The sequence below is a fragment of the Cynocephalus volans genome, chromosome 1, assembly GCF_027409185.1.
Source record: "Cynocephalus volans isolate mCynVol1 chromosome 1, mCynVol1.pri, whole genome shotgun sequence".
Classification (NCBI taxonomy): domain Eukaryota; kingdom Metazoa; phylum Chordata; class Mammalia; order Dermoptera; family Cynocephalidae; genus Cynocephalus; species Cynocephalus volans.
The window spans coordinates 20,213,004-20,237,115 of NC_084460.1; the positions used below are offsets into that span (position 1 = coordinate 20,213,004).

Below are 24,112 nucleotides of genomic sequence, written 5' to 3' on the forward strand. Positions count from 1 at the left end.
GATGGTTGTTTTTCAGGTATCAAACCCAGTTTTCCCTTGAGAATTTCTCGTAAGGCTGGGCATGTGGTAGTGAACTCCCTCAGTTTTTGTTTGTCTGAGAAATATACTATTTGTCCTTAATTTCAGAAAGATATTCTTGCTGTTTAAAGTAGTCTTGGCTGGCAATTTTTGTCTTTTAGTATTTTGAATATATTGTCCCATTCTTTTCTGGCTTTTAGGGTTTCCGATGAAAAGTATGATATTAGTCTGTTTGGGGCACCCTTATATGTGACTTGATGCTTCTCTCTCTTTCAGCTTTTAAAATTCTTTCTTTGTCTTTGAGTTTTGCCAGTTTGACTATAACATGTCTTGGAGAGGACCTTTTTGGGTTGAATATGTTTGGGAATCTTTGAGCCTCCTGAATCTGAAGATCTGTGTCTTCCCCTCTACCTGAGAAGTTTTCTACCATTATTTCATTGAATATGCTTTCAATGCCATTTCCTTTCTCCTCCCCTTCTGGAATATCCATGATTCAGATATTTGAATGCTTAAGATTGTCTGTTATCTCTTTTAGATTTTCTTCAATTTTTAAAATTCTTTTTTCTTTTTTTATTTTGTCTGCCTGTGTTATTTCAAATAGCCCCTCTTCATTGTTAGAAATTCTCTCTTTTGCTTGTTCTAGCCTGCTGGTTAAACTCTCTCTTGTGCTTTTTATTTCATGGAATGAATTCTTCAGCTCTGCAAGCTCTGCTACATTCTTTTTCAGGGCATTGATTTCTTTGTACGTTTCTTCTTTTAGGTCCTGTATACTTTTTCTCATTTCATTGTGTTGTCTAACTGAGTTTTCTTGTATCTTATTTAGTTTCCTTAGAATTGTTGCTCTAAATTCCTTGTCAGTCATTTCAAGGACTTCCTGTTCTATAGGATCTAGAGCTTGAAAGTTATTATTATCCTTTGGTGGTAGTGTACTCTCTTGATTTTTCATATTTCTGGTATCTTTCCTTTGGTGTATAGTCATTGTTGCAGGGGATTTCACGGTCCACTCATTTGACCCTAGTGTCTGGCTAGGATCCTTCAGGGAGTGCCAGTTTAGCGTGGCTGCCTCAGTCCCTTTGGGCCAGAGGCTCAGGCCTCTCTGGGCTGCAGGCACTGGTCTGGGCTGGGGGTCCTGCGGCACCTGCCTGTTCTGGTATGGCTGACTCTGGGCATGTGGGCCTGGTGGCTCTCAGGCTTCTATAAGGTCAGTTTTGTCTGATATTAATAGTATAGTTTTTCTTTTTGGTTAGCATTTAAGTGGAATATTTTTTTCCATTTTCAACTTTCTTTCTTTTTTTTTTTTTGTGATCGGTAAGGGGATCATAACCCTTGGCTTGGTGTCGCCCGCACTGCGCTCAGCCAGTGAGCACACCGGCCATTCCTATATAGATTCCGAACCCACGGCCTCGGCACTCCCAGCGCTGCTGCGCTCCCTGCGCCTCACTCTCCCTAGTGAGCCACAGGGTTGGCCCCATTTTCAACTTTCTTGTTATGTTTTAAGTGAGTCTTGTAAAAAGCATATAACAAAAAGTAATTCTTTTAACCAGTGAATTAATTTAGTCAATTGTATTTATTAAGATCACTAATATATTCGCTCTGATTGTAGACTGTGTGGTGGTGGGGAGGCAGAGAAATGTACATAAAATGACATAAATGGTATGTTCGTACATTATTTTGATCTCCTGTGTGTGTACATTACTTTAAAAATCTGTAATAGAAATCTGGTATTATTTTCTGTATCAGCATCTGGCCTCTTCAGTTCTCCTGACAACTTTTGTGATTTCTTTTATTCTCAGAAAAAAGTCCCCATTCTTTTATCACATGTCTTGATAGGGCTCTCAGTTTTCTAGAATTCCACCCCAGTCCTCTTATTCACAAGGTGTACAATCTCTAGCCTGGTGAGACCCAATCCTTGGGTACCCGTCGGGTCTCTGGTTCCCATTTCTACTTCCAGGTAGAGTCTTGCCTTGTTGCCCTTTTAGAGCCACCACTTCAGCCAATCTTCCCAGGTGACTATCCTGCCTGCTCAACGATTCCTCCATCAATTTTGAATGTGTAATTGTGGGAAGCATCATCTGTTTTTAACCCATACCTACATAATATAAAGCTGAAGTGCAACCACATTAACAGTGAACAGAACTACTGCACATGTTGAAGAGGGGTGGGGATGAGGCTAGAACCAAAAGAGTGCAAAGTCTTAGAGAAAGAAGATTAAAAACATGGAACAAGGAAAGATGTAAAGTGGCTAATGCCAGCGAAGCAAGATTGTTAGTGTCTATCCACAATCTCTTTTATCCTACTGAGATTTTTTGGATACACATACAGATAGAAGTCAGTCTTTCCTCAGCAAGTCTCCGCTAGATGCATAGCTAGTTGGATATAAATACTTTTAAAGTGAAACATGCAAGTTATTAATTGGGGGAAGATAGTAAAACAGTATGCATAGTGTTACGTTTATATTGAGTATTTTATGTATTATAGCAAAATGCCTAGAGAGAGATCAGCCAGATATCAACAATGGTTTTCTCTGATAGTGGAATCATGGCTGAGCTTTAAAAACATCTTATCTTTTTCTGTAATTTCTAGTTTTTTGTAATGAAAAAGAAAAAAATGAAAATAATAGCAATGTCTAGAAGATCAGAGCCTACTGAAATAGTGATTCAAGGACTTTAAGAAGTCCTTGAGTTTTTGTCTTAGGGTGAAGCCAATGTGCTAGGTGTGACATTCTGAAGATAAAAACCACTCCTCAGGATTCTTGGATCACTTGGTGATGAGACACCTATGTAGCTGAATTCTTGTGAACTCAGGGATTATGTTTGGTCTTCGTTTGGCCTTTTTAACTTCACACCCACCTCCCATACGTTCTTGCTTTAATAAACCCTTGAAGTGAGGATGTCCTTTGAGTAGTCTCATAAGTCAGTTCCAGTAAACCTTCTGCTATTACCCTGAATCCCAGGAAACCTCGATAGGTAATTAGTAGCACATTGTGGACAAGAGTAGATGATATCCAGTGTTTTTTTCATCACCAAATTCGAATTGTCTTTCCAATCTGGTCATGTTGGTATCCACCTATATATTTTAATTTTCATATAAACTTATATAAGTAGTTGCCAATTTAGCTTTAATACCTATAATCCTCATAGATAGTTTTAACGTATCACCTACCTCACTTACAGAAAGAGTCACAGAGGCCTAGAAGAGGTACAGCTAGAGGAGTTGCTAAATAAATTCACACACACACACACACACACACACACACACACACACACACACACACAAAACCGGGGGTGGGGGGGAGAAGACATAACAACTACAAGTCCTTGAAGTTGATACGACAAGCAAACAGAAAGGACATTGTTGGGTGGGAGGGAGGAGAGGGAGGAGGGAGGGAGGTTTCAGTAATGGGCCACAATAATCAACCACATTGTATATCGACAAAATAAAATTAAAAATAAATAAATAAATAAATAAAAGAGCAGACATCTTTAAAGTGCAGAATTTTGATTTTCTACTATAGTAGCAAATATAAAATTTCTTTTAAATTTTATACAATTTAAGTGACTGAACTTAATAAAAAATGTCACTATTCTAAAGGGTGGTACAAGGTGAGGTGAATGTCATGAAAGTGAAGTGTGGAAGACTGAACTTCCAGAAGCACCATCTTTGGGTCTGGTGCCATAGTCAGGGTTAGGAGTCCTTGGGTTGAGATTTTGTCTGTGGTACATGTATGGAGATCTTTGGTATTTCTCTTCTCTTTTCGCAGTTGGTTACAATGCTGCAGGGAGGTATTATCCTTCTTTCTCCCAGAAATACAAGTTATTGTTCCGCACCCTGTGTGTATGTCTCTGAACCCATTTACTTTCCCTGCCATAGACTGCTGTTACTAGAGAACTTTAAATACTTAGCAGAGAACCTGGCACCTGGTATATACTTGATAACTGCTTGTTGTTAGTGATTTTAATTAATTATCATTGTCTTTATTTTACTTTTCAGTTATAGGCAACATGGAGTACTAATTTTCATTTATTTATTTTTTAACCAAGACTGATAGCAGGCTTAAAATAGGGGTCCATGGCAGCTACACAGTGGATATACTTTTGCTGATTAGGTTTAGCATTTAAATGCATTTAATGCATTATTTTATTGGATTTGGTGAATCTGTGCTATTCACTGAGGTAATAAAATAGGATGTAACTTACCATTCTTAAATGTTACTGTTGTTATGAAAGGATTCTGGTATATGCAAATTTTAGCTAAAATAAGGTGTGCCACATCCCTGGGAAGACAATCTGTATGATGGATACAATCTTCCCTTTTGATTAGAATGACATGACAGAAGATTTAAGGCTTTGTAAATATCTGACAATGAGAAATAAAGGCCATGAGGGTTTAGACTGGAGAATAACAAAGTGCATTTTAAAATTTGAAAGCATTCCTTTGTGATTTAGGGAGTGGTGTCTCTTCTCTTACTGTTTTTTCCCCCCTTATAAAAACATCTACAATGTTTTGTAAAATGTTACAGTGAGGTGGTACACATCTACAAGGCACCTCTCATAGAGCCTGTAGAATTGTGTGTTTGTCCATTTCTGTTGCATATAACAAAATGCCTGGAACTGGAGTAATTTATAAGAAAATGAAATTTATTGCTTATTGTTTTGGAGGCTGGGAAGTCCAAAGTCCAGGGAACACATTTGATGAAGGCCTTGGTGGTGGTGACTGTGATGGCAAGGTATCACATTGTGAAATGGTGGAGCAGAGAGAGACTAACCTCCTCATACATTGTCTTTTTAAATCCCTCAGAACCATGCTCCTGACTACCATTTTTAATCCATTCATTGTGGCATGTCCTACAATCTAATCACCTCCTCAAGGCTCTGTCTTTCAATTACCATAATAGGATTTCCCACCTTCAACAGTTACAGTGGGGATTAAGCCTCAGAAGGGTTGGGGGGCATCCAATCTACAGCCGGTTGTGTCTTGTTATAAGTGTTGAGAGGTAAAACATGGAAGGGGAAGTGAACCCTTGGCCACCACTGCAGAATCCTTCCTAGCTGCTCCCATGCAGGGGAGATAGTTTGGAAATTCTGATCCATGTCTGGAAGGAATAAAGATCCTGTCCCAGAGCTCCTCAGAGTACTGTATAGCCTGTGATACAAGTGGGCTCTCTGTTATTCAGGGCCAGGCCAGCTTTGAATGAGACTGAACAGCACTGGACTAGATGGATGGGTATGCATGGTCAGTGCTCAGTGCCACCTGCAATAGGGCAGACTTCCAGAGAGCGTTCTGGCCTTCCTGGGGAGGGAAGGCTCTACCTCTGATTATGGAGGCCTTGGTCCTGCTCTGTTCCTTAAATATATCTGACTGCTGTTTGGAATGTTCTTCTCATTTATTCTTTTCTAATGATTTTTCATTTAGTTTTCTCACTCAAATCTGTTATGTCATCAAAAATTAGCTCTAACTTAGACATCTAGGTACAATAACGTAATAGTATAAAGTATCCTGCCCATAAGGTGACATTTTAGTGCATTTTCAATAAACAAAGTAGGATTCTTCCTGTAATGAGCACGTATAGTATTGGATAAGAATCAGTATTTTCCACAAGTGAAAACTGTCACTTTGCCTTACAAATAAAGAAACTAACAAAAAATCTAAAACTGAGGTAGATCGATTTTAATCAGTTAACTACTTTGGAAACATATATGGCAAAATTTCAAGTGCAAAGTACCACAAATCCTAACACTCATAAGGGATTCTAAAACCATTGTGGACTCAGACAAAATAAACACATATAGATTTATATCTAAAGCTGTGAAAACATGAGCTGATTAATGAGTCATTAGTAATAATTACCTAGAAGACCACAAGATGGCAGAGTTTCTCTATGAAGCTCAAATAAATCCCTTAAAGAGTCTAAGTTGATACAAGAAAATGGAAGTGGAGCTTATTAAAATAAGTTGAAGTTTTGGAAGTACCAAGGAATATTTGACTTGGAATGCAATGATTCTAAGGCAAATAATTTACTAAAATCTAAAAAAAAAATAACTTAGAAAGTTTCTTGAGGGTTGCTTTAATCCTTTATTTTGCAGAAAGGACAGTGCCCAGAAGCATTTAAAATTCATCCCCAAATAGCACATCATTCATCCCAACCATATGAGTAAGGTAAATCAGCAGATATTTATAAAGCAGGTTCCAGAATACATCCATGGGTCAGTACAGCGGCAGACTGGCTTTCAGCATCTAATTCTTTGACATATTTCAGGGTTTAATCCTGATGACACTGAGCCATCAAAAAAAGTATAAACTATTTTCAATGTAGTATTTTCTAAAGTAGGAAACTATATGATACATTTTAGAATTTCCATTGAGAATAGTTTGAATGAAACAGTCTTTCGATATCTCAAACATCTCTTTTGCCTTCTGGGATACTCTTAATAAATAGTTGTCCTGGTTGAACACAGATTGATGATGAGGGGACAGATGACAGTTTTACAAATCAAGGGCTTGTTTGCATTTCCTATGAATAGTTCAAGCATTTGGTGCCTCTTTTCCTTATTCAACAGATATTGAATGAACACTTGGATTACATGTGTCAGTGTTTGAAATACTTGCCGAGTCTTTAGATCTATTCCGCTGATAAGAAATTGGACAGATCTCAAATTATTCTAGATTGGTTAACAAGCTTTTTGTTTTGTTTATCATTCACAACTAAGCCAGGATAAAATATATTATTTAGTTGTGTTGACATAAACTACAAAACCAATGGGAGCGATTTAGATTTTGAGAAATATGAAATTAAAATAGAAACATGGACTCATTTTCATCAACTTTATTGGTTCTAGGCAGGTCATTCAGTCATTATTTCTGCTTGCTGGTGATATTTAACTTGGAGCCATTTTATTCTGTGTACAGTAATTGCTTAGATTGTAGTTAATGGCTATTTTTAAAGCTGTAAGTTTCTGAAATAGCTGACTAAATCATTATGAGAAACCATGGCTTTTGCAAGTCAACATCTAAGTGGGCTTTGACTTTAAACTAGAGGGTTCATATCTGTAATTCCTGTATGATTTAGCAAATAAATAATTTCTAGCTAAGATGGCGTCTCTTCCCTTGTTTGTAAAGTGTTTGTCATCAAATAGAGTCCCAGGGAGCAGTATGCATGAAGGGATGTACACTCTCCTCAAAGACTGTGAAATCTCATTTTCTCATAATCAATTAACCAGAAAAACTGTTTTTTCTATCTAATATTACATTTTATGTTTTATGTTAATTTAGTAAATTTGTTAACGGTAAGTAGGGGTAGAGCAATGAGAGTCTGATTGGAAAAAGGAATTATGGAGACATTTTAAATGGTTGGTGTTCTGTAAGTGGGAATTTAGTTTTACTTAAAAGTTGATAAAGGTCCAAGAAGTTTAATCTTTCCACGGATGCCATATTTTGAGTAAATATTGAAGAATAGGTAATTATTACGGGTGGGGGATCAAAAGGACTAGCAAAATTATTCTATCAGAACTATCCAGATCATGAATTCTAAGGAAGTATAACTCTAATTAGATATGACCTTGTTTAGTGCTTGGTTTCCCAGTGCTGTAAAATTTTATTTGTTCTTTAAGAATCATTTAGACATGGAAACCTTTTTGGGAACTGATATCCATGGAGACAATATGCAAACTTGAGTTATAGCTAGAGAAGGAGATTCAAATATTTTTGGTCCTCATTACAAGTAAATATATTTTTTTCTTCTTATGATTATAGCATCTTCACAACTATTTCACAGTGACACTTGGAGTTCCTGCTTGGTGTTCTTATGTCTTTTTCGTCATCGCAACCTTGGTTTTTGGCCTTTTCATGGGACTGGTAAGAGATAATGCCAATCTTTTTTTCTGTCTTTAAAACAAAATGGGTTTCATATAAAACTAAAAAGTAGCCAAGAAAGAAAAGGCATATAAACGTTCTTTTTGTGTGTAATCTGAGCAGTTAAATAGCATTTGCTTGTTTGACACTGCTTTCAATGATACTGTGAGATATAATGGAAAATTTATTAAATTATTATCCCATAATCTTATCCCTTAAATATCCTTACATATGTGTGCTGCCCAGAATATAGACTGTGATGAAAGAAGAAACAGAGACCCTACTTTAATTGATAGTTTTCAAGACAACTAAGTCAGCTGTGATTTCATGCATTGCCTATTTGATTAGTAGTGTGGTGATAAAGCCAAGTTGTGAATTTTTTCTTGTTCATATTCTCCAATTGAACCTGTAATTCTGACCAGCTACTTATACACTCTGATTTTCCTGAGGTGGATTTTGAAGATAACGTAGATAGAACATAGGTAAAAAATACAGTCATTGCTGTGGGGGTGGGGAGGGGGTGAGGGGGAGAGATGCAAAACTATGTCTTATTTGGACATGGAAATCAGAATCCAGTAGGTATTTGTGCATTTTCTCCCCTGGTGTTTTATGTGAGAATTGGAATAATAAATGTATTTACTTAACTTTATAGACAGTATAAATGTTTTGGCATGTCTTACTTTTTAATATAAATCATTTTTTATCTTAACCAACACTTGATCAATTTGATTACATTTTAAACTGTAAGGTAAATTCTTAAAAGCCTTCATGTTACATACTAATTACATAGCTCCTAAACACTGTATGATGGGAATAATTGATTACTAAAAATTTACATAAAAGAACAGTTTTTTAGCTCAGGTAATCTTAAAGGCTTTCCTTCCATTTTATAATGAATTTTGACTCTTTAGCAAGGTCTTTTTAAATATAAGCTTAAAATAAGCACGGGGCCAGTGGCGCAATAGATAAATATAAGCTTAAAATGTTAGCAGTTGACTTAGTAGTGACTTGGTATGACAAAGTCATAACTCCAAGGATCCAAGGAGGCTTGATCTTATTTTCGATGAACATGTTTAGATCATGGCTTATCTTTGAGATTTGGCTGCTGATGTTAACCTCAAGGGTGGAGGTGGGACTTGGATATCTGTATATTTCATTCATTAGATGCTGGGTATGGCCAATTCTGTTGCATTAATCTTATTGCTAATTAACATGTCTCCATCGTGCAGGCCTAAAGGGATTTGACTTTGGATATAAATGTGACCGTTTCTGCTTCTACCATCTATTGTCTAATGCTAGATTTTTCTAGCTGTGTAGTTTGGGGCTGCATAAGTGTGAGGCTCTTGTAAGGGGAACACTACAACATCCTGAATGAGTCAGAGATTTACAGGTTTTGTAGGTTGAGAGTGCACCTATTGGAAGACCAGTGAAAATTCTTCTCAGCATAAAGAGTTTTATCTTTGAAGATGACTTTATGTCCAAGAAATTGAGTCAGGCCTACCTATGCCTTATGTTCATTTGGAAACTTAGATACAAATAATCAGTACACGAAAGGTTATTGGAGGCTTGGCCTGAAGAAAGAAGAGAGTTGATTCCACACTGTTTACATGATTAAGTGAGATAGACTTTCATTACTTTATAAGAAGTTGGGAAGATAACTTTAACAAAATAATAATAATTACAAAGCCAGTAATAGACTCATACATTTTCTGTGAATACAGTTCCAGAAAATAACAAACACATATCTTTGTTAAAAATGCCTTTTCTACAACTATAAAGTGTGTATACAACCACTAGAATTTTTGTCTCCAGTAATACTTAATTTCTTATGTGCTTTTTAAATTATCTTTTGTGAATTAGTAATAGTTTGAAAAAGCTTCATTTTAAGTCACCTGTTCCAGAATAACATTTTTGCTGACTTCTAGGATTATGGAGAAGTGTTTCTCAATTGTTTTGACATCTTAGCCACACAGAGAGTGATATTTGGGTAGCACACTAGGGTAAAAGGATGGTGCTGCTGGACAAACCTGCTTGAGGCTGGCTCTGAATGTTCCCAGGGGAGCAGCTGCCTCACATCCTGCTCAGACTCCCTGAGGAATGCCACATCTATTGGAAAGCTAGCATCTACAGGTTTTTTTCCAGTAGTCTCACCAACAGAGTCAAAATTAAATGAATACTTCAAATAGAATAAATTGAGATAAAATTATTGAGTGTGGAATTTCCCAGAATGGAAGAGTAGGAATTGGCCTAGTGCTCAAAGGAAAGAGCCTTGAGATACTCCATTCTCATGCAGAACCTGCAGCCAGCAGAGGTTTTGTCACTCACTTGCATTTCCACTTCACAGAGCCAGGACTAGAGGTGAGATCTTCAGGTATGTGGGTCAGCACTCTGTGACACCTTTGTCATTAATTGGAGGCTGAAGGAGAGCCCAGACATGCAAACATGGGACGCTTGGTCCTGATGACCTTTGCGATTCTCCTTCCTCCTATGAGCCTTCATGAAGTTTAACTTACGTAGCAGCTGAGAGAGGCAGGATATTTTCCATAGAGAAGTAGTTTTTTGAACAAATCATGGCATCCCCGAAGCTCAGTGTTTATGTTTCCTATGTTTTTTCCTAATTGTAAAAGATGGGAGTCAAAACAAGGCTGTTAGTTTGATTTTTGTTTGTTTTGAGGATTGAGCTTAGTAATAGTTGCGATATTTTACTAAATGTTATTTTTCATGTGTAAGCAAAGGGCTTAGTTTTAGAAGTCAAGTATTTTCATTTTAATCCTATATAGGAGGCTCCTTAAATGCATAGTCAGTATATCTGATTACTCTGGCAGCATCACTTTCTGCCATCAGTGACTGTGCTCTGGAGGTTGAGAGATAGCAAAGCTCTAGACAAGAAGAAGAGCAATAGAGAACATAGGCAGTGATCCCGGTGGCTTAGGTCTAAAGGCTTTTCAAGTAGATCCATCACAGAAAAATGAAGGGCAAGGTTTCTTTTGCCTTTATTATCTGTTCTCCATTTCACTTGGTATGTATAGACACGTCCAAATTTTGGTGCTTAGGTAGATTATTTTTCTTGATGCTGCAGACCAGTGCCTAGCCATAGAGGAGGGTCTTCATATTAGGAGGCATAGATGTCACCCTCTGTGAAAGATATTAAATCCATCTGCCCTCCTCATTTGGGTTCATGGCTGTATGAGCCTATCTGGCTAGAAGCTGAAACCTGAAAGGGTCACAGTATAAGATGAAGAGGAAGGCACCAGTCTCCCATAGACCCTGTTTTTAAACAGTGTCATTCATAGTGGCTTAGAAAGTGGCCATTTCTAAGGGATGGTCCTCTAGACCAGAAAATATATCTTGAACTGAGAGAATCTGAAAAAGTGAGAGGGTTGTCCTCCCATTTTCTGAGAGGGAAGACTTATATTTGGAATTGCATGCTATTAGACAGAAACCAGACCTTTTTTTTTTTTTTTTTTTTTTTTTTTTAAAGATGACCGGTAAGGGGATCTTAACCCTTTGACTTGGTGTAGTCAGCACCACACTCAGCCAGTGAGCGAACCGGCCATCCGTATATGGGATCCGAACCTGGGGCCTTGGTGTTATCAGCACCGCACTCTCCCGAGTGAGCCACGGGCCGGCCCCAGAAACCAGACCTTGGTGATAGGCTAGCCCAAATTCATCCTTTCAAGAAACAATACGAGAGAGCAGTTCAGTGGCTGTGCAGTGTCACACAGCTAACGACAGACAAAGATGAGACTGTTCTGTAAGTCTGTCTTAGGCCCCTGTATGCAGCCAGCCCTCTAAAGGGCCCAGGTCTATCATAGGTGCCACTGACTGCCTCCCAGGCTTTGTGGAAAATGCTGGTATTTCTTGTCACTGGGGGATATTTCTTCTTTCCCTTGTTATGTCAGGACCAAAAATTTCCCCCTCCAAGTGGAATTAAGAAGAAAGAAAAGTCTTAATAAACATTATGTCCCATGAATAGCTAGTAAACACATGATTATCATATTAAAAATATGATAAGGTTTTCAGCTTCCATTCTTTTAGGTTGAAATGCTGTTCTAGTGGATTTAACGGCTTGCAGTTTGTTCCACAACACACAGGGCCTTCCTGCGCCCCATTGCCCCACCTTGCAGGTCTCCTCTCCTGGCATTCAGGACTTTCTCTGGATCCATAGGTCCGTGATCCAACTTGGTATAGCTAGAGCAGCCAGGCAGCTGGTGCTGCGCATCCTCTCCTGACTGTGCCCAGGGCCTCAAATGCGTCAAGTGGTCATTCTTGATCTTTACCCACCCCATAACTAATTGTAATCTTAAGTATCAAAGTGCTTTGTTCATTTTTCATGTGATACGTTCTATATTGCTTTAAAATTAAGCTGCCACTTTTTTCTTTTCAAACCACTCCTCCCCACACTAGATGTTAACATAGTACCTTGAACCTAATGTACCAAATATTGAGTACAGTAATAAATGAGTATATGAATAGCAATAATCCTGAGCACAAATTAGGGTACTCATTTAATATTTATAAAATTGAATCAAAAGGACTATGACTTTGGGTTATTTAAACTTTCATGGCACCTATAAAGCATTGATGTATATAGTACTATTTCTATTCTAAAGACTGGGTTATTATTCAAAGTGAAGTCATAATCCAAGTGTCAGCTAGGTACAGGAAGAAATGTGTAGCTATCCTAAACAGGCAGCTTCTTCTGATGTTGGATTTCTTTGTGTCATGTGGTGCTATAGGGGAAGAGAAAAGTCACAGATGGAGAGAGTAGCTCCAGCTTATTCCAGCTTCAGCTGACTCTGTCCTGTTTGATACAACCTGTCAGTTCAATCACCATGGCCCATGCTGGTCCCCGATGTGGAACATGGACTGGGGTGATCCTGCCCTTAAAGAGTTTGTAGTTTATCAAGGGAAAAGACATATTTATTATATTGTAGAAAGTGACTGGTACTGCAGTTAATGTCAAGGTGAAGTCAATCAATCACTGTCTAAAACAGGATTTAATTCACATAATTGAGGAATCTTCTCACAATTTGTGTTTGTACAAATCTCTTATGGTACTCCAGAATTCTAGAGCCTAAGATGTTCTCCCACTCAGTGGAGGAAAGGGATTTTATCCATTGGTGAGAGGCAGCTCATATACAGTGCAGTTTTGTTTATCTAGGTTAGTGTTTTTAAAAAGATTATTTTAGACTTGGCTGATAGTGTCTGTTTTTATATACCTGCTTGATTCATCCATTTATAGGGGGCTGTCTGTAGACTTTTGAATTTGTGACTCTCGTTCTCACTAATATTTTCCTTTATTATGTCACATTTGAAAAGTAGAAAGTCCTTAATTATATCCTTGTCTTTTTTGAAGATTTTTGACTAGCTGCTAATTATTTGTCTAAGAATATCTGGTTATAGAAGCAAGGCCTAATTTTGAGCACCTTTGGTAATAAACGTCCTATCTACTCACTGTGAAATCATTTTTTTTCCTCCAGGTCTTGGTGGTAATATCAGAATGTATCTATGTGCCACTTCCAAGGCATTTATCTGAACGTTCTGGTAAGTATGATAAACTCATGTAATATAGAGTATTTTTGGAATTCTGTGGTGTGCCCTTTTGTGCTCATATAAAAGTGGGTCTTCGCTTTGGTTAGCTAGGTGACCAAACCATCACTGCTACCAAATTCCTTAAAATATGCTCTGTAGTTAGATTTCAACAAAAATTTCTCTTTTCCCCTTTCTTAAATTAGGGAATATTGCATTTTGGTGATTACTTATTCCCTTTAGGTGTATGCCCTTATTAGTCATTTTTTCCTGCATCAAACTAGAACTAGAAGGGAGGAAAGGGAACTCACATTTACTGAGTCTCTACTGTATGACGGTAACTATCCTAAGTCCTTTAAAACCAGTCTCCCTAAATTCTTGCACTGCTTCATACTGCTTCTCGGACCGAGGGGCCCTGGGTTTACATGTCTTTATTCCTGACTATTTTTGAGACTGCATAAAGACTTTTATGAGATTTTATAATTGTTGAATTTTATGTCACAGTTTAAATAAGCTTATATTTCTTTGTAGTTCTTGAAGTTTTTGAAGCTTTGAGAATTCCACAGATAATTAAAAAATATATTTGGATTGTTAGAACTCTTAAAAGTGACAGCAACCCTAAGCCTCTTAGAGGGAAAAATGAAAATTTACTAGCTCACATATCTGAAAAGTCCAGGGATATTCTAGCTTCAAGCATAGCCCAAGTGATGTTAGGTTTCTGTTTCCATGTGCCTCATTCGGTGGCTGTCAATTGTCCCAATTCAAATTTGATCGGTTTAACAGTCCCTGAAGAAAGGGAGAAGGCTTTTCCTCCTGACTCTGGCCCCAAATCCCTGGGGAGTCAATACTCTGACTGGTTCAGTTTACGTCACATTTCTGAACCAATCGTCATGACCAGTGGGTCTCCAAGCATTCCACAAGGGACAAAATGCAGAGTATGTAGGAACCTTTGCTCTCCCTGCCCACGTGGTCTTCCAAAGTCAACATGATCAGTAAAATCTCCAGAGAGGGGTAGAGAAGTCCTGGATGGGGCTAGGATGCCAACCAGTGAATCTGTCCTGTGTGGTATCATAGCTTCAAGGTGGAGGAAATGTCAGTTCCTCCATTTTTTCATTTCACAGCTAAACAATGAATTGATTATTGAATTATCATTGTTTATTCAGAGGACGTTCCCCGCTCTTCTTCCCCTTACAGGGCAGAATCTGAGGTCACAAGAGGCTCATAGGGCTGAACAGTTGCAGGATGCAGAGGAAGAAAAAGATGACTCGAATGAAGAAGAAAATAAAGACAGCCTTGTAGATGAAGAAGAAGAGAAAGAGGACCTTGGCGATGAGGACGAAGTAGAGGATGAAGAGGAGGAGGACAATGCAGCTGCTGGTGTGGAGGAGGAGAGGAGTGACACCAATGACCAAGGGCCCCTGAGAGAGGGCAGCGGGGCCCAGAAGGAAATAGAGCCTGAAGAGACTGAAGACGATGTCCCTGAACAGCCCTGTTCAGCTGACACAGAGGTGGTGGAAGACTCGTTGAGGCAGCGCAAAAGTCAGCATGCTGATAAAGGACTGTAGGTTTCATGATGTAATTTCCAAGGACACAGGCCAAAAGAATATGTCAGTCTCCCTCTGTTCTGTAGTTCAAACCAAATCCTTAAGTTTTCCTGAATGAGCAAGCTTCTCTCTTAAAAGATATCTCTAGTCATGAGGTCTTGTGGCAGTAAGCCTCATGTATACTAAGGAGACTCTTTCAAGCGTGATAATCAGGATACAGAAAAACAAGCGTGGTGTTAGGATCTATTTGGGGACTTGAGATAGGAACAAGTTGATTTACTTGGGGCTAGAGAGTCTTGACCAGAGAAGACAACTTCCCGCCCTCATTTGCACCTTCTAGAGACAAGGCTGCTGGCCCCATAAAATGAAAGCAAAGCAGCTTTTACTCCCAAGCTTCCTCGAAGTGTAGCAGAAATCTTGCTTCCTTTTCATGTGTTAAGTATTTATTTTTCTCAAACTGTAAGAAACATCAGGCACCACAGTGCATGAACACTTTTTTAGAGATAGAAATTGAGAGGGCCCTGGATATACTTTTAGAAAAGAGCTTGGGAGTCATCCCAGCTTTCCTCCTTTGTTATGCTTCATTTCTTACCTTTAATTTTTCCAGCTTCTCCATCATGGGCCTGCAGGCTACTCACCCTCTTCACAATTATTCCATACTGAGAGGACTCAGACAGCAGACGGGTTTATATCAATTGTGTTTATTCCAACTTAAGTGTTTAGATAATCAGTAACTACAATCTATGAAGCAATGACTGCCAAGCAGCTCGAATGAAATGTTGTAACCTCTGGAGATTCAAAAGGAAGTAGGGATTTTATAGGACAGATTTTTGAAAATCTTTTGCCCAAAATGTAGTAATTTTTTAAAGCTTTTTTTAGCAATATTCTTTTTGAAGCCAGAAGTCCTCTAAGTCTTGCCAGTACAAGGAAGTCTTGTGAAGAAAACTTGAATACTGTGTTGTTCTATTTCCATCTCAAGGGCTTCCCTGGCTCTTGTACCACCTTAATAATAACTGAAAAATCATTTCTGGTTTTCTTTCGGCAATGTGCTTTTGGTGACAGAATTCATGAAAGTCAATATCTGGAAGTGAAAGGTTTTATTTTGTTTCTATCTTCCTAAATCTTCTAAAGAATTGTATCTTTGTAAATCCCTCAATACTCAGTCTATTGTAAGTACCCAGGGATCCCAATGTCTTCTGAAAAGCAGTCCATCTACTTCTCTCATACCTGATTTATGTCTTAGAATAAAGTCATAAAATTAGATTCCATGTGTATGAAAAATGCCTAAAGTTGATCCTGTGCCCCTTGGGTCCAGACAGAATAATAATAACTTTTTGAAATTCCAAAAGTTTCTGTCATGTTTAAAAAGAAAAATGCAGTACATTTCTATCTGGCTGTTTAGATAACCCTTTCCTGTATTAACTGCAAGCATGGGACTCACTTGATGATGGTAGGGTTCTGAAACTCTGCTCTCCCGTGATTGAATGAGGCTGTTGCAAGCCTTGCACAGAGGAGGTTTTTATTCTGACAAAATATATTTTAGAGATGAATATTTGTCATTTTTCCAACTCAGTTACCTAACATTCTCCTCTCCTAGTACAGTGAAGTTTGAGTCCCCAGTGATTGTCTTCTTTGGACAGCAGTGCATCCTCAAGTTTGAGACCATCACAGAACTGATGGAATGGGAGAACCTTGACATATGTCCATTTCCTACCCCTCCCGTCACATTGGCCTCTGACACATTCTCAGTCAAAGCGCTGTCATTCTGCTGGTGGCAGTTCTATCGCCCTGATGCAAGGAAGCTTTTCTCCATCAGAGCTGAGCTGAGCCTGCTCTCCTGTCACTGGATTTCTTTCTCTTATAAACAGTTTAAACAAAATTTTCAAAGAACAGTAAGTTCTAAGTTCAAATTCAGAGACATGGCAAAAGAAAGTCTTCAGAGTTTGGCTTTTCAGTATAATGCCCCCCCCCAAATTGAAATATTCATTTTTTTTTTTTTTTTTTTTTGTAGAGTATTTGAGTAGTGGGCAAAGAATGAAGATCTACATTGGCTTTTATAAATCTAAGGCCAGTTTTCAATTGGACCCCAAATAGGAGCTAATTATGTAATAAATATGCATTTTCTTTCTCAGCGATACTTTTCAAAAAATTGGATTGTGAGGAGAAAAACATTTTGAAGAAGAGGATCCATTAAAAGTTTAAGTATCTGTCTATGGATATTATTTTTCCTGATTTTTCCCTTTTTTGACATCCTGGCAAAAGATGGGCTTTTTTACTAAATGGCCTGATAAGTACACATCAAATTTAATCCTTCTCACTTGAAGCCTTTAGGTTTGTTTTCAGTACTTAATGAATATAAAACTAAAGGAAAAAAGTCAACTTAGAATAATTTAAGCTTAAGATTAAATCATGAGCCTAACGTTTGCACACGACTTTGTGGATTTTTCCTGTAAATAATACTCATATTTAATCCAGAATTAAAGTGCATGGAAACATGATTTTGATTTATAAAATGAAAAATAATCATGATTTTCTCTATTGTAATATCAATTATTTAATTACAGAATGGTATTTTATAAAAATTAAAATTAGATGAATGAAATAAAAGTAACTGGATTTTGGAATGGAGGTGTGCAGGTGTTTACGTGTGGGTAGTTGGAGCAGGATAGCTTTTCATTGATTAGAAAGTTTGAAACTTTAAGTTACCTTTTTATTAGTTTCTTTTATATTCAACTCTTGCTAGAACTGCGAAAACAACTCAGCTCGCTTAGAGATCTCATATTAAAGCAATGTACAGGCAGGCAATTCTGTTTCTTTCTTCCTCTTTGAAGTATAATCATTGAACAGGGTGAGGGACGGCCTATTCGGTTCATAGGGTCTTGCACTGCATGGGCACGTACTTACAACATCGTCTTGTGCATATGATCCATGCCTGTTAGCTGCAGGCCTCTTTAACTACATAAAGAAATTCAGAATAACTACTATAGTAAAAAGTAAACAAGCTTTGGTTGGATTGGCTTTTGACTGTGGAGAAAGCCAAATTTTGACTTTTATAGCCCCAAACCCTTACTGATAGTTATGTTGCAACATGAATTGGATACATGTAAGTCTGCAGAGCCTGCATCCTGTAACACCTTTGAGGTAGATGATTAAAACGCTTTTTAAGGCTAGTAATTACCATGTGACTTTTTATTACCAAGTCCTTCGGGAATACAGCTGGTATGCTCGTTTAAATGAAGGGAAATATTAAAGAGTCCAAAGAAAAATAAAAAATTAAAAAAGTGGGAAAGATCGAGTAAGCCTGAGATTCAGCCCAAAATCTTTGACATGATGTGAAAAAAAGAAGGGGGGAGCTGGTGCTTTTGCTAGAGTATCAATAGGTTAGCTATGTATTTCCTCTCAGTGTTGCAGTGTTAGCTCTGCCAGTATTATAAATGTGAGGTAGATCCATCCTGTCAAATATACAAACATTTTGGAAAGTATTTACATAAATCTTTTGTGCCAACAGAAAGTTCCTTGTGTGATATCTTTTTACCTCAGTTTCACATTTTGATCCTCTTGAGAAGATTATAGCTTGTCCTGAAAAAGCCAAATCTGTAGCCAACAAGAACGATGAAGCTTGATGAGGCAGCTTTGTGAACAGTTTTCCCGAAGAAGGAGGTTCAGTTGAGAGGCCTTTGATAGCTTCAGCACAGACATGGCCTTTTGATGGTATTCTCAAGTAAACATTTGTGTAGACTGTGACACTGTATATGTGTGACTTACACAACTTTGACATGTTTCCAATGTAGTTTAATCATATTTGTTACTAGACAGCTTCTATGTGGTAATGCAGTTTTTATATTAAAAGCACTGCTTCTTTATACTGCAATACATTATGCATTTGTTATTTGCAGTCTTTGTAATAGTCTTGATTATTTAGCCCAGTGTAATTTTTTTTTCACTTCATCCATGTATTCTTTGCTTCTTCAAATAGCATCTGTAGCAACTGAAATGAGAAATCAAAATATGCATTTCAGGCAGTACATTGTCTGAATTACAAATCACCTGATCACAGAATGTACATAATCCTTGTTCCTATGTTTTCATTTTACTGTAAATTTCCATTGGCATCAAAACCTAATGACAATGATGACTAAGTAAAAAAACAAAATGGTGTATTGCTTTTCATATAACTATTTTCACAAAAGCAATTTGCCTAGGCAGTAAAAATACTACTTTGTTAAAAAAAAAAAAAAAAGTTCTCTTCTGTGTCTATGCCATTCAGTCTGTTCATTCTATCCCTGTCTGCCCCAGCTTGGTGAAACCCAAACTATGTGCCCTTAGCTGCTCTAGAAAGTGCACAAAACCAAGGACAAGTCCAAAGATCCAAGAGCTCCTCCTTGTCATAGTCCTTGGAAACTCACTGCATTTACCTTTCAGGTCTCTCCCTATCCTGAAGTCTGGGGGTGGCCAGGGCTGGAGCAGATGACAAGTAAGGCTGCTAATCCTCTAAGACACTGTGGACTGAACTGCCTGGTCTCTTAAGGCTTTCAGAAGACTCCATTCTACACCTAACCTTCCCCACCAGTATAACAATGGAAAAGCACAAAGAAGGTGAAGTAACTCCTTTCAACAACCTCTGATACTGAAATGGAGATTTGAATTTTCTTTTGGAAGATGGTAGGGGGATGTGTAGTAAGAAGAAAAGTGTTAAATTTGCATAGCACCAAGTTCCTCCATCAGAGAAACTGGCTTAGAATGCTTATTTGCTCATGAAGAGAAATATGTCTGTCATGCTGTGTCTCAGCCTAGACGAACTTGGTTATCCATTCTTGGTGGTAGCAAAACTAGTGGTTTTCGAAACCAACACTACCAAATTGCAAAATGCAGTCTCTAACTTTGTTTCAATCTTGAAGGCTCTTTGGAACACATTCCACAATAACTGGAATTTTTTTCTTAGAAAATGTGAACTTCTTGAGATTGATAACTGTATTAGGCTAGTCTAGGCTCTGCTAACAGACCCTCCAATCTCAGGGGCTTTAAGAACAAGAATTTTATTATTATTTCACTTAATCCAGGTCAGGCATTCCAGGCAGTAGTGGCTCTGCTTCATGCAGATTTTTCTGAGATGAAGGTAAAGGGAGGCATTGCTGTCTAACATATGTCTTCTAAGGTGGCTATCTGTGGTCATTTCCATCCCAGTCAGAAGGAGAAAGCATGGAGGGACATTCCTGGGAGATTTTAGTGCTAGATTGCTAAGAGGCACATTACGTTCACATTTCCTATGAGAGGACTTAGTCATAGGATCCCACCTAATTGAAAGGGGGCTAGGATGTGTCATCTTGCTGTATGCTTAAGAGCAAAGAAGAATTTGAGAGCTAGCAATCTGCCGCAGTAACATTATCTTATCTACCTTTGTAGCCCTAGTGCCAATATAGAGTAAGCTCCTGGGAAATGTTGGTAGTATGCATGCACACATTAGCAGGAGAGGAAAGAATGCATATGGTCCCAACGCTGGTTGTCTTCTAGACTTCACCATTATTTGTCTTCCACATGCCAGAGTTTTCAAACCGTAAGGGTAGTGATGTCATGAAGATGGAAATTAATAAGGATAAGAATTACAAATGGAAAAGTAAAGAGATGCAATGTGAGTTTATGTAAAGGAACCTGATCTAGGCTAAAATTAAGTTCACGAGTCCTCCCTTTGTCAACTTGGTACTCATAGGCATCTCCTTAAACCATACTTAGTTACCAAATAAAGACAATAACAAGTTAATAGTTCCACCTAACATGATGTAGCAAACATAATGCAACAATCCTGCATGCAACTGCAAACATGCTGATGAGAGAGAGAGAGAGAGAGAGAGTGCTTTCAGGACTTTAATGTTTGGGATTTTAATCTTTTGGAATTGTGATTTACAGGATTTTAGACATTAGGGACTTTAGACTTTAGGGATTTTGATTTTCAAGGTTTTTGACCTTTTGAGATTTCAACATTCTGGATTATGGCATTTAGGACTATGTCATTCAGGATTATAATCAATACTGACTATGTGTTGTTTATGCATTCTATTGACAGACATGTGGTGTGTTTCTAGTTCTTAGCTGGTCCTTTGAATCTTTTGATTGCGAGACATTCCCTGGACTATTTTACTAATGATATTTGAGAAAAATACCAGAATGCTAGAAATATATTCTTCAGGATTTTCCAAAACTCGTTCTTAAATTACCAGAAAACAAAATATTTTACCCTAGCAGGGAGATGCTTGAGAACACAGACACTGGAGCAGGTCTTTCTGGGATTTAATCCTAGATCTACCACTTGCCAGTGGTGGGAATGGGGGAACAGGTTACCTAACTTCTCTATGTCTCATCTTCACATTGGGGAAAATGAGACTCCCACATTCGTTAATGAGGGTCTCGACAATTTTAACCAACCCAATAAGAACAGCTGCTTTAAATATATTTTGTGTGTGTGTGTGTGTGTATGTGTGTGTGTGTGTATGCTCACAAGTCATATATGATATACTTTGTTTTGTATAATTGTGTGTGTATATATACATATATATTCCTTGGAAGCATCAGAGTTTACATGATAATGAGGGATTATCAGGCCAAGATCTAGGGGAGATTGAAAGGTCAGGAATGTGATCCTGGTGTTTGGGGCTGGTTTTCCTAAGGGCTTTTACTGTTTCTAAGAGTAGATTTGGTGGGGGAGGGTTGGGAGGCTGAGTAACGTTTTTGAGAGCTTTGTCTGAGGGGACAGGGATTGGCTAAGGATGTGAGAGCCTCTGAAATCCCCTTGTTTGGGTAGGGTCTCTGAAAAGACTCACATTAGAGTGAGTCCCACATTAGAAATGAGGATGAACCGGAAGTAAGCAAGCCCCCACAGAGACCAAATCCCAGAATTGATCTGTCCAGCTTCTGAAATCAGGATGTAGTGATCCTTGAAGCAAGTGTAAATGCTGGGAGGGAGTTAATTGGTAATGGTTGAGTTCTTAAGATGGATGGTGGGTTCTCCTGCCTTTTTAAGTTTGCTCTGAGGTAGAATACCGTGGTCTAAATAAATCCTGAGGCTCATATAGCTCTGTTACTACAGATTGTTTCATCTGAAGGACCATAATCTAGCGATAAAAAATAAGAATTTATTTCCTTATATTCCTTACATTCTCTGCCTCTTTTAGTCCCCAAAGATATTTCCTCCCCAAGCCAATGCTATTTTCCCCTTTGATTCTTCACTCTTTGCTGCTAATTCTCTATGGTGTCCCTGAAGTGTGAACATTAATTGTTCTATTTTCCCGTCCTCTTTCTTCTTACCTACAACCTCTCTATCTTTACTCTTTCTAGACAAAGATCCTTTCTTCACAGACCTTTTCTGACATAGATACCCCATCTCTGCTTAGAAGGTTCTTCTCACTGCACAATTAAGCCATGACGCTACAGGAAAGTAGTAAATACCAAACCAGCATTGCCAGAATTCTCCTTGATTGGGAGAAGTGGTGGGTGGGCAGGAGGCCATGAATATTCATGTGTCAAGAGGAATTGTGCTTGCATGCCTGTTACTTTCCATTTGCTGCACCCCAGCTTCTATAGTTAATGCTGGGCAGATCAAAATTCCTGGCAGGTACCTGTCACAAAAGAAACTGTCCGGCTCAGCTGCCTCTGCCAAAATTTCTCAAAATTCCCAAATCATTTCCCTCTCACAAACATTGGAGTCAGAGAATGGGAAAACTCCTTGATGGCCACATATCAGATTTTTGGATTTAATTGCACTCTCCCTCTCCTCTCCCCATTTGGAGAATCTCCAGTCCCCTTCTCCAGTCCTTGTTCCTCATGTAAGGAACAATGATTCAGCAGTTAAACACCTTCGGGGTGGTGGCTACCACTAGATGCTCCTCTTCTCCACAATGGATGTAAACATTGGCTACATCCAATCCCACAAGTTGGGTGAGGCAGGCCAGGAGTGGTCCTCATATGGACTCATGCATGATGGGTTCTTCCAAATCTCTTAGCACAGGAAACTCACTTGCCCTGGAACCAAATTGGTGCCTAGACTCTAAGAAGAGCTCTCTCTGTGAGGTCACTAGTTGGGATTTGAATTCTGTTTGTACTCACCTAAGAAGACTTCAATTAGATGAAGTATCTTTACTATCACTTCTAGCTCCCCAAATCTGCTCAAGGCCTCTGGTGTGAGCCCCAGATGGTCCTGAAGGCAGTGGCCATCCATTCTTTTTCCTTCTTGGTTTAGGTCAGTTTCACCAATAGTGAGAATTCATGTTGCTCTTGCTTCAGGATTAAAACACAGTGAATCATGGCTCAATCACCTATCCACTTCCACCATTTGCCAAGCCTCTTTCTATCACTCCTGGCAGACATTCCACATTAGGAATCCTTCCAGGTACTTCTTATGGTCACATCCTCTCAAAATATCTATAATATTACTGGCAGCATTTCTAGCTTTAACTTCATAAGCCCCCTGTGATGTAGGATGTTAGGTGCCACATCTCTTTATTTTTGTGTCTATGCATCTTTGTGTCATTTTAGAGGAGTGTTCAAATCACAACTCAAGGTGTTTTGATTTGGCCATTCCTTGGCATGGTTTTTTCCACAAATTTCTCAAGTTTCTGGGAGCTATTAGCCTGTTCCAACTGTTCCAAAGTCTACTTGAAGTTGACTTCCATAGCAGCAGCCAGATCCCTCTGGAATGAATCTGTTTATTAGTGGAGCAGGATAGCTACTTTTGAATGCTCCAAGCAGGATTGACATAGGCTGCCTTTTTCCCTGTTAAGAATGGAATATAATTTCTTAAGAAATTGGATGGCCATTGAAGCTGTCTTTAAACTAACATCCAGTTTGAAATTTCACATTGGAAGTTTTTCTTTTAAAGACAATGTCAGTTATACTGCATCATGTTTGATTTAGAAGTCTTATTTTTAGATTAAGACCATGTATCCCCTTTCATCCCGCTCACCCACTTTCCCATCACCACCAAATTACAATTTTCGTTTTATCAAAGCCTCAACCACATTGTTATGGCTTTCTGGAGTTACTTCAAGAACCTGCCCTTCAGTTTCTACTCATTATTTCATTGTGCCAAGAGTCTGGTCTTCATGCCAAAAATGCAGTATTGACTCAGGTAATAATTCAATCCAAGGTACAGTTGGGTATCACATCACATATCTGAAAAC

At 38.3% G+C, this 24,112-nt stretch overlaps 1 protein-coding gene across 1 annotated transcript in view; it reads left to right on the forward strand.

Moving 5' to 3' along the window:
- The window catches only part of TMX4 (thioredoxin related transmembrane protein 4), a 51,828-nt gene extending 32,685 nt beyond the window's left edge, over window positions 1–19,143 (forward strand). The window contains exons 6-8 of the mRNA XM_063111341.1: window positions 7,768–7,869; window positions 13,350–13,413; window positions 14,593–19,143. Coding sequence (XP_062967411.1) covers window positions 7,768–7,869; window positions 13,350–13,413; window positions 14,593–14,963 — 537 coding nt within the window. The 3' untranslated portion in view covers window positions 14,964–19,143. The remainder of the gene's footprint in view (window positions 1–7,767; window positions 7,870–13,349; window positions 13,414–14,592) is intronic.
- The last annotated feature ends 4,969 nt before the right edge of the window (window positions 19,144–24,112 follow it).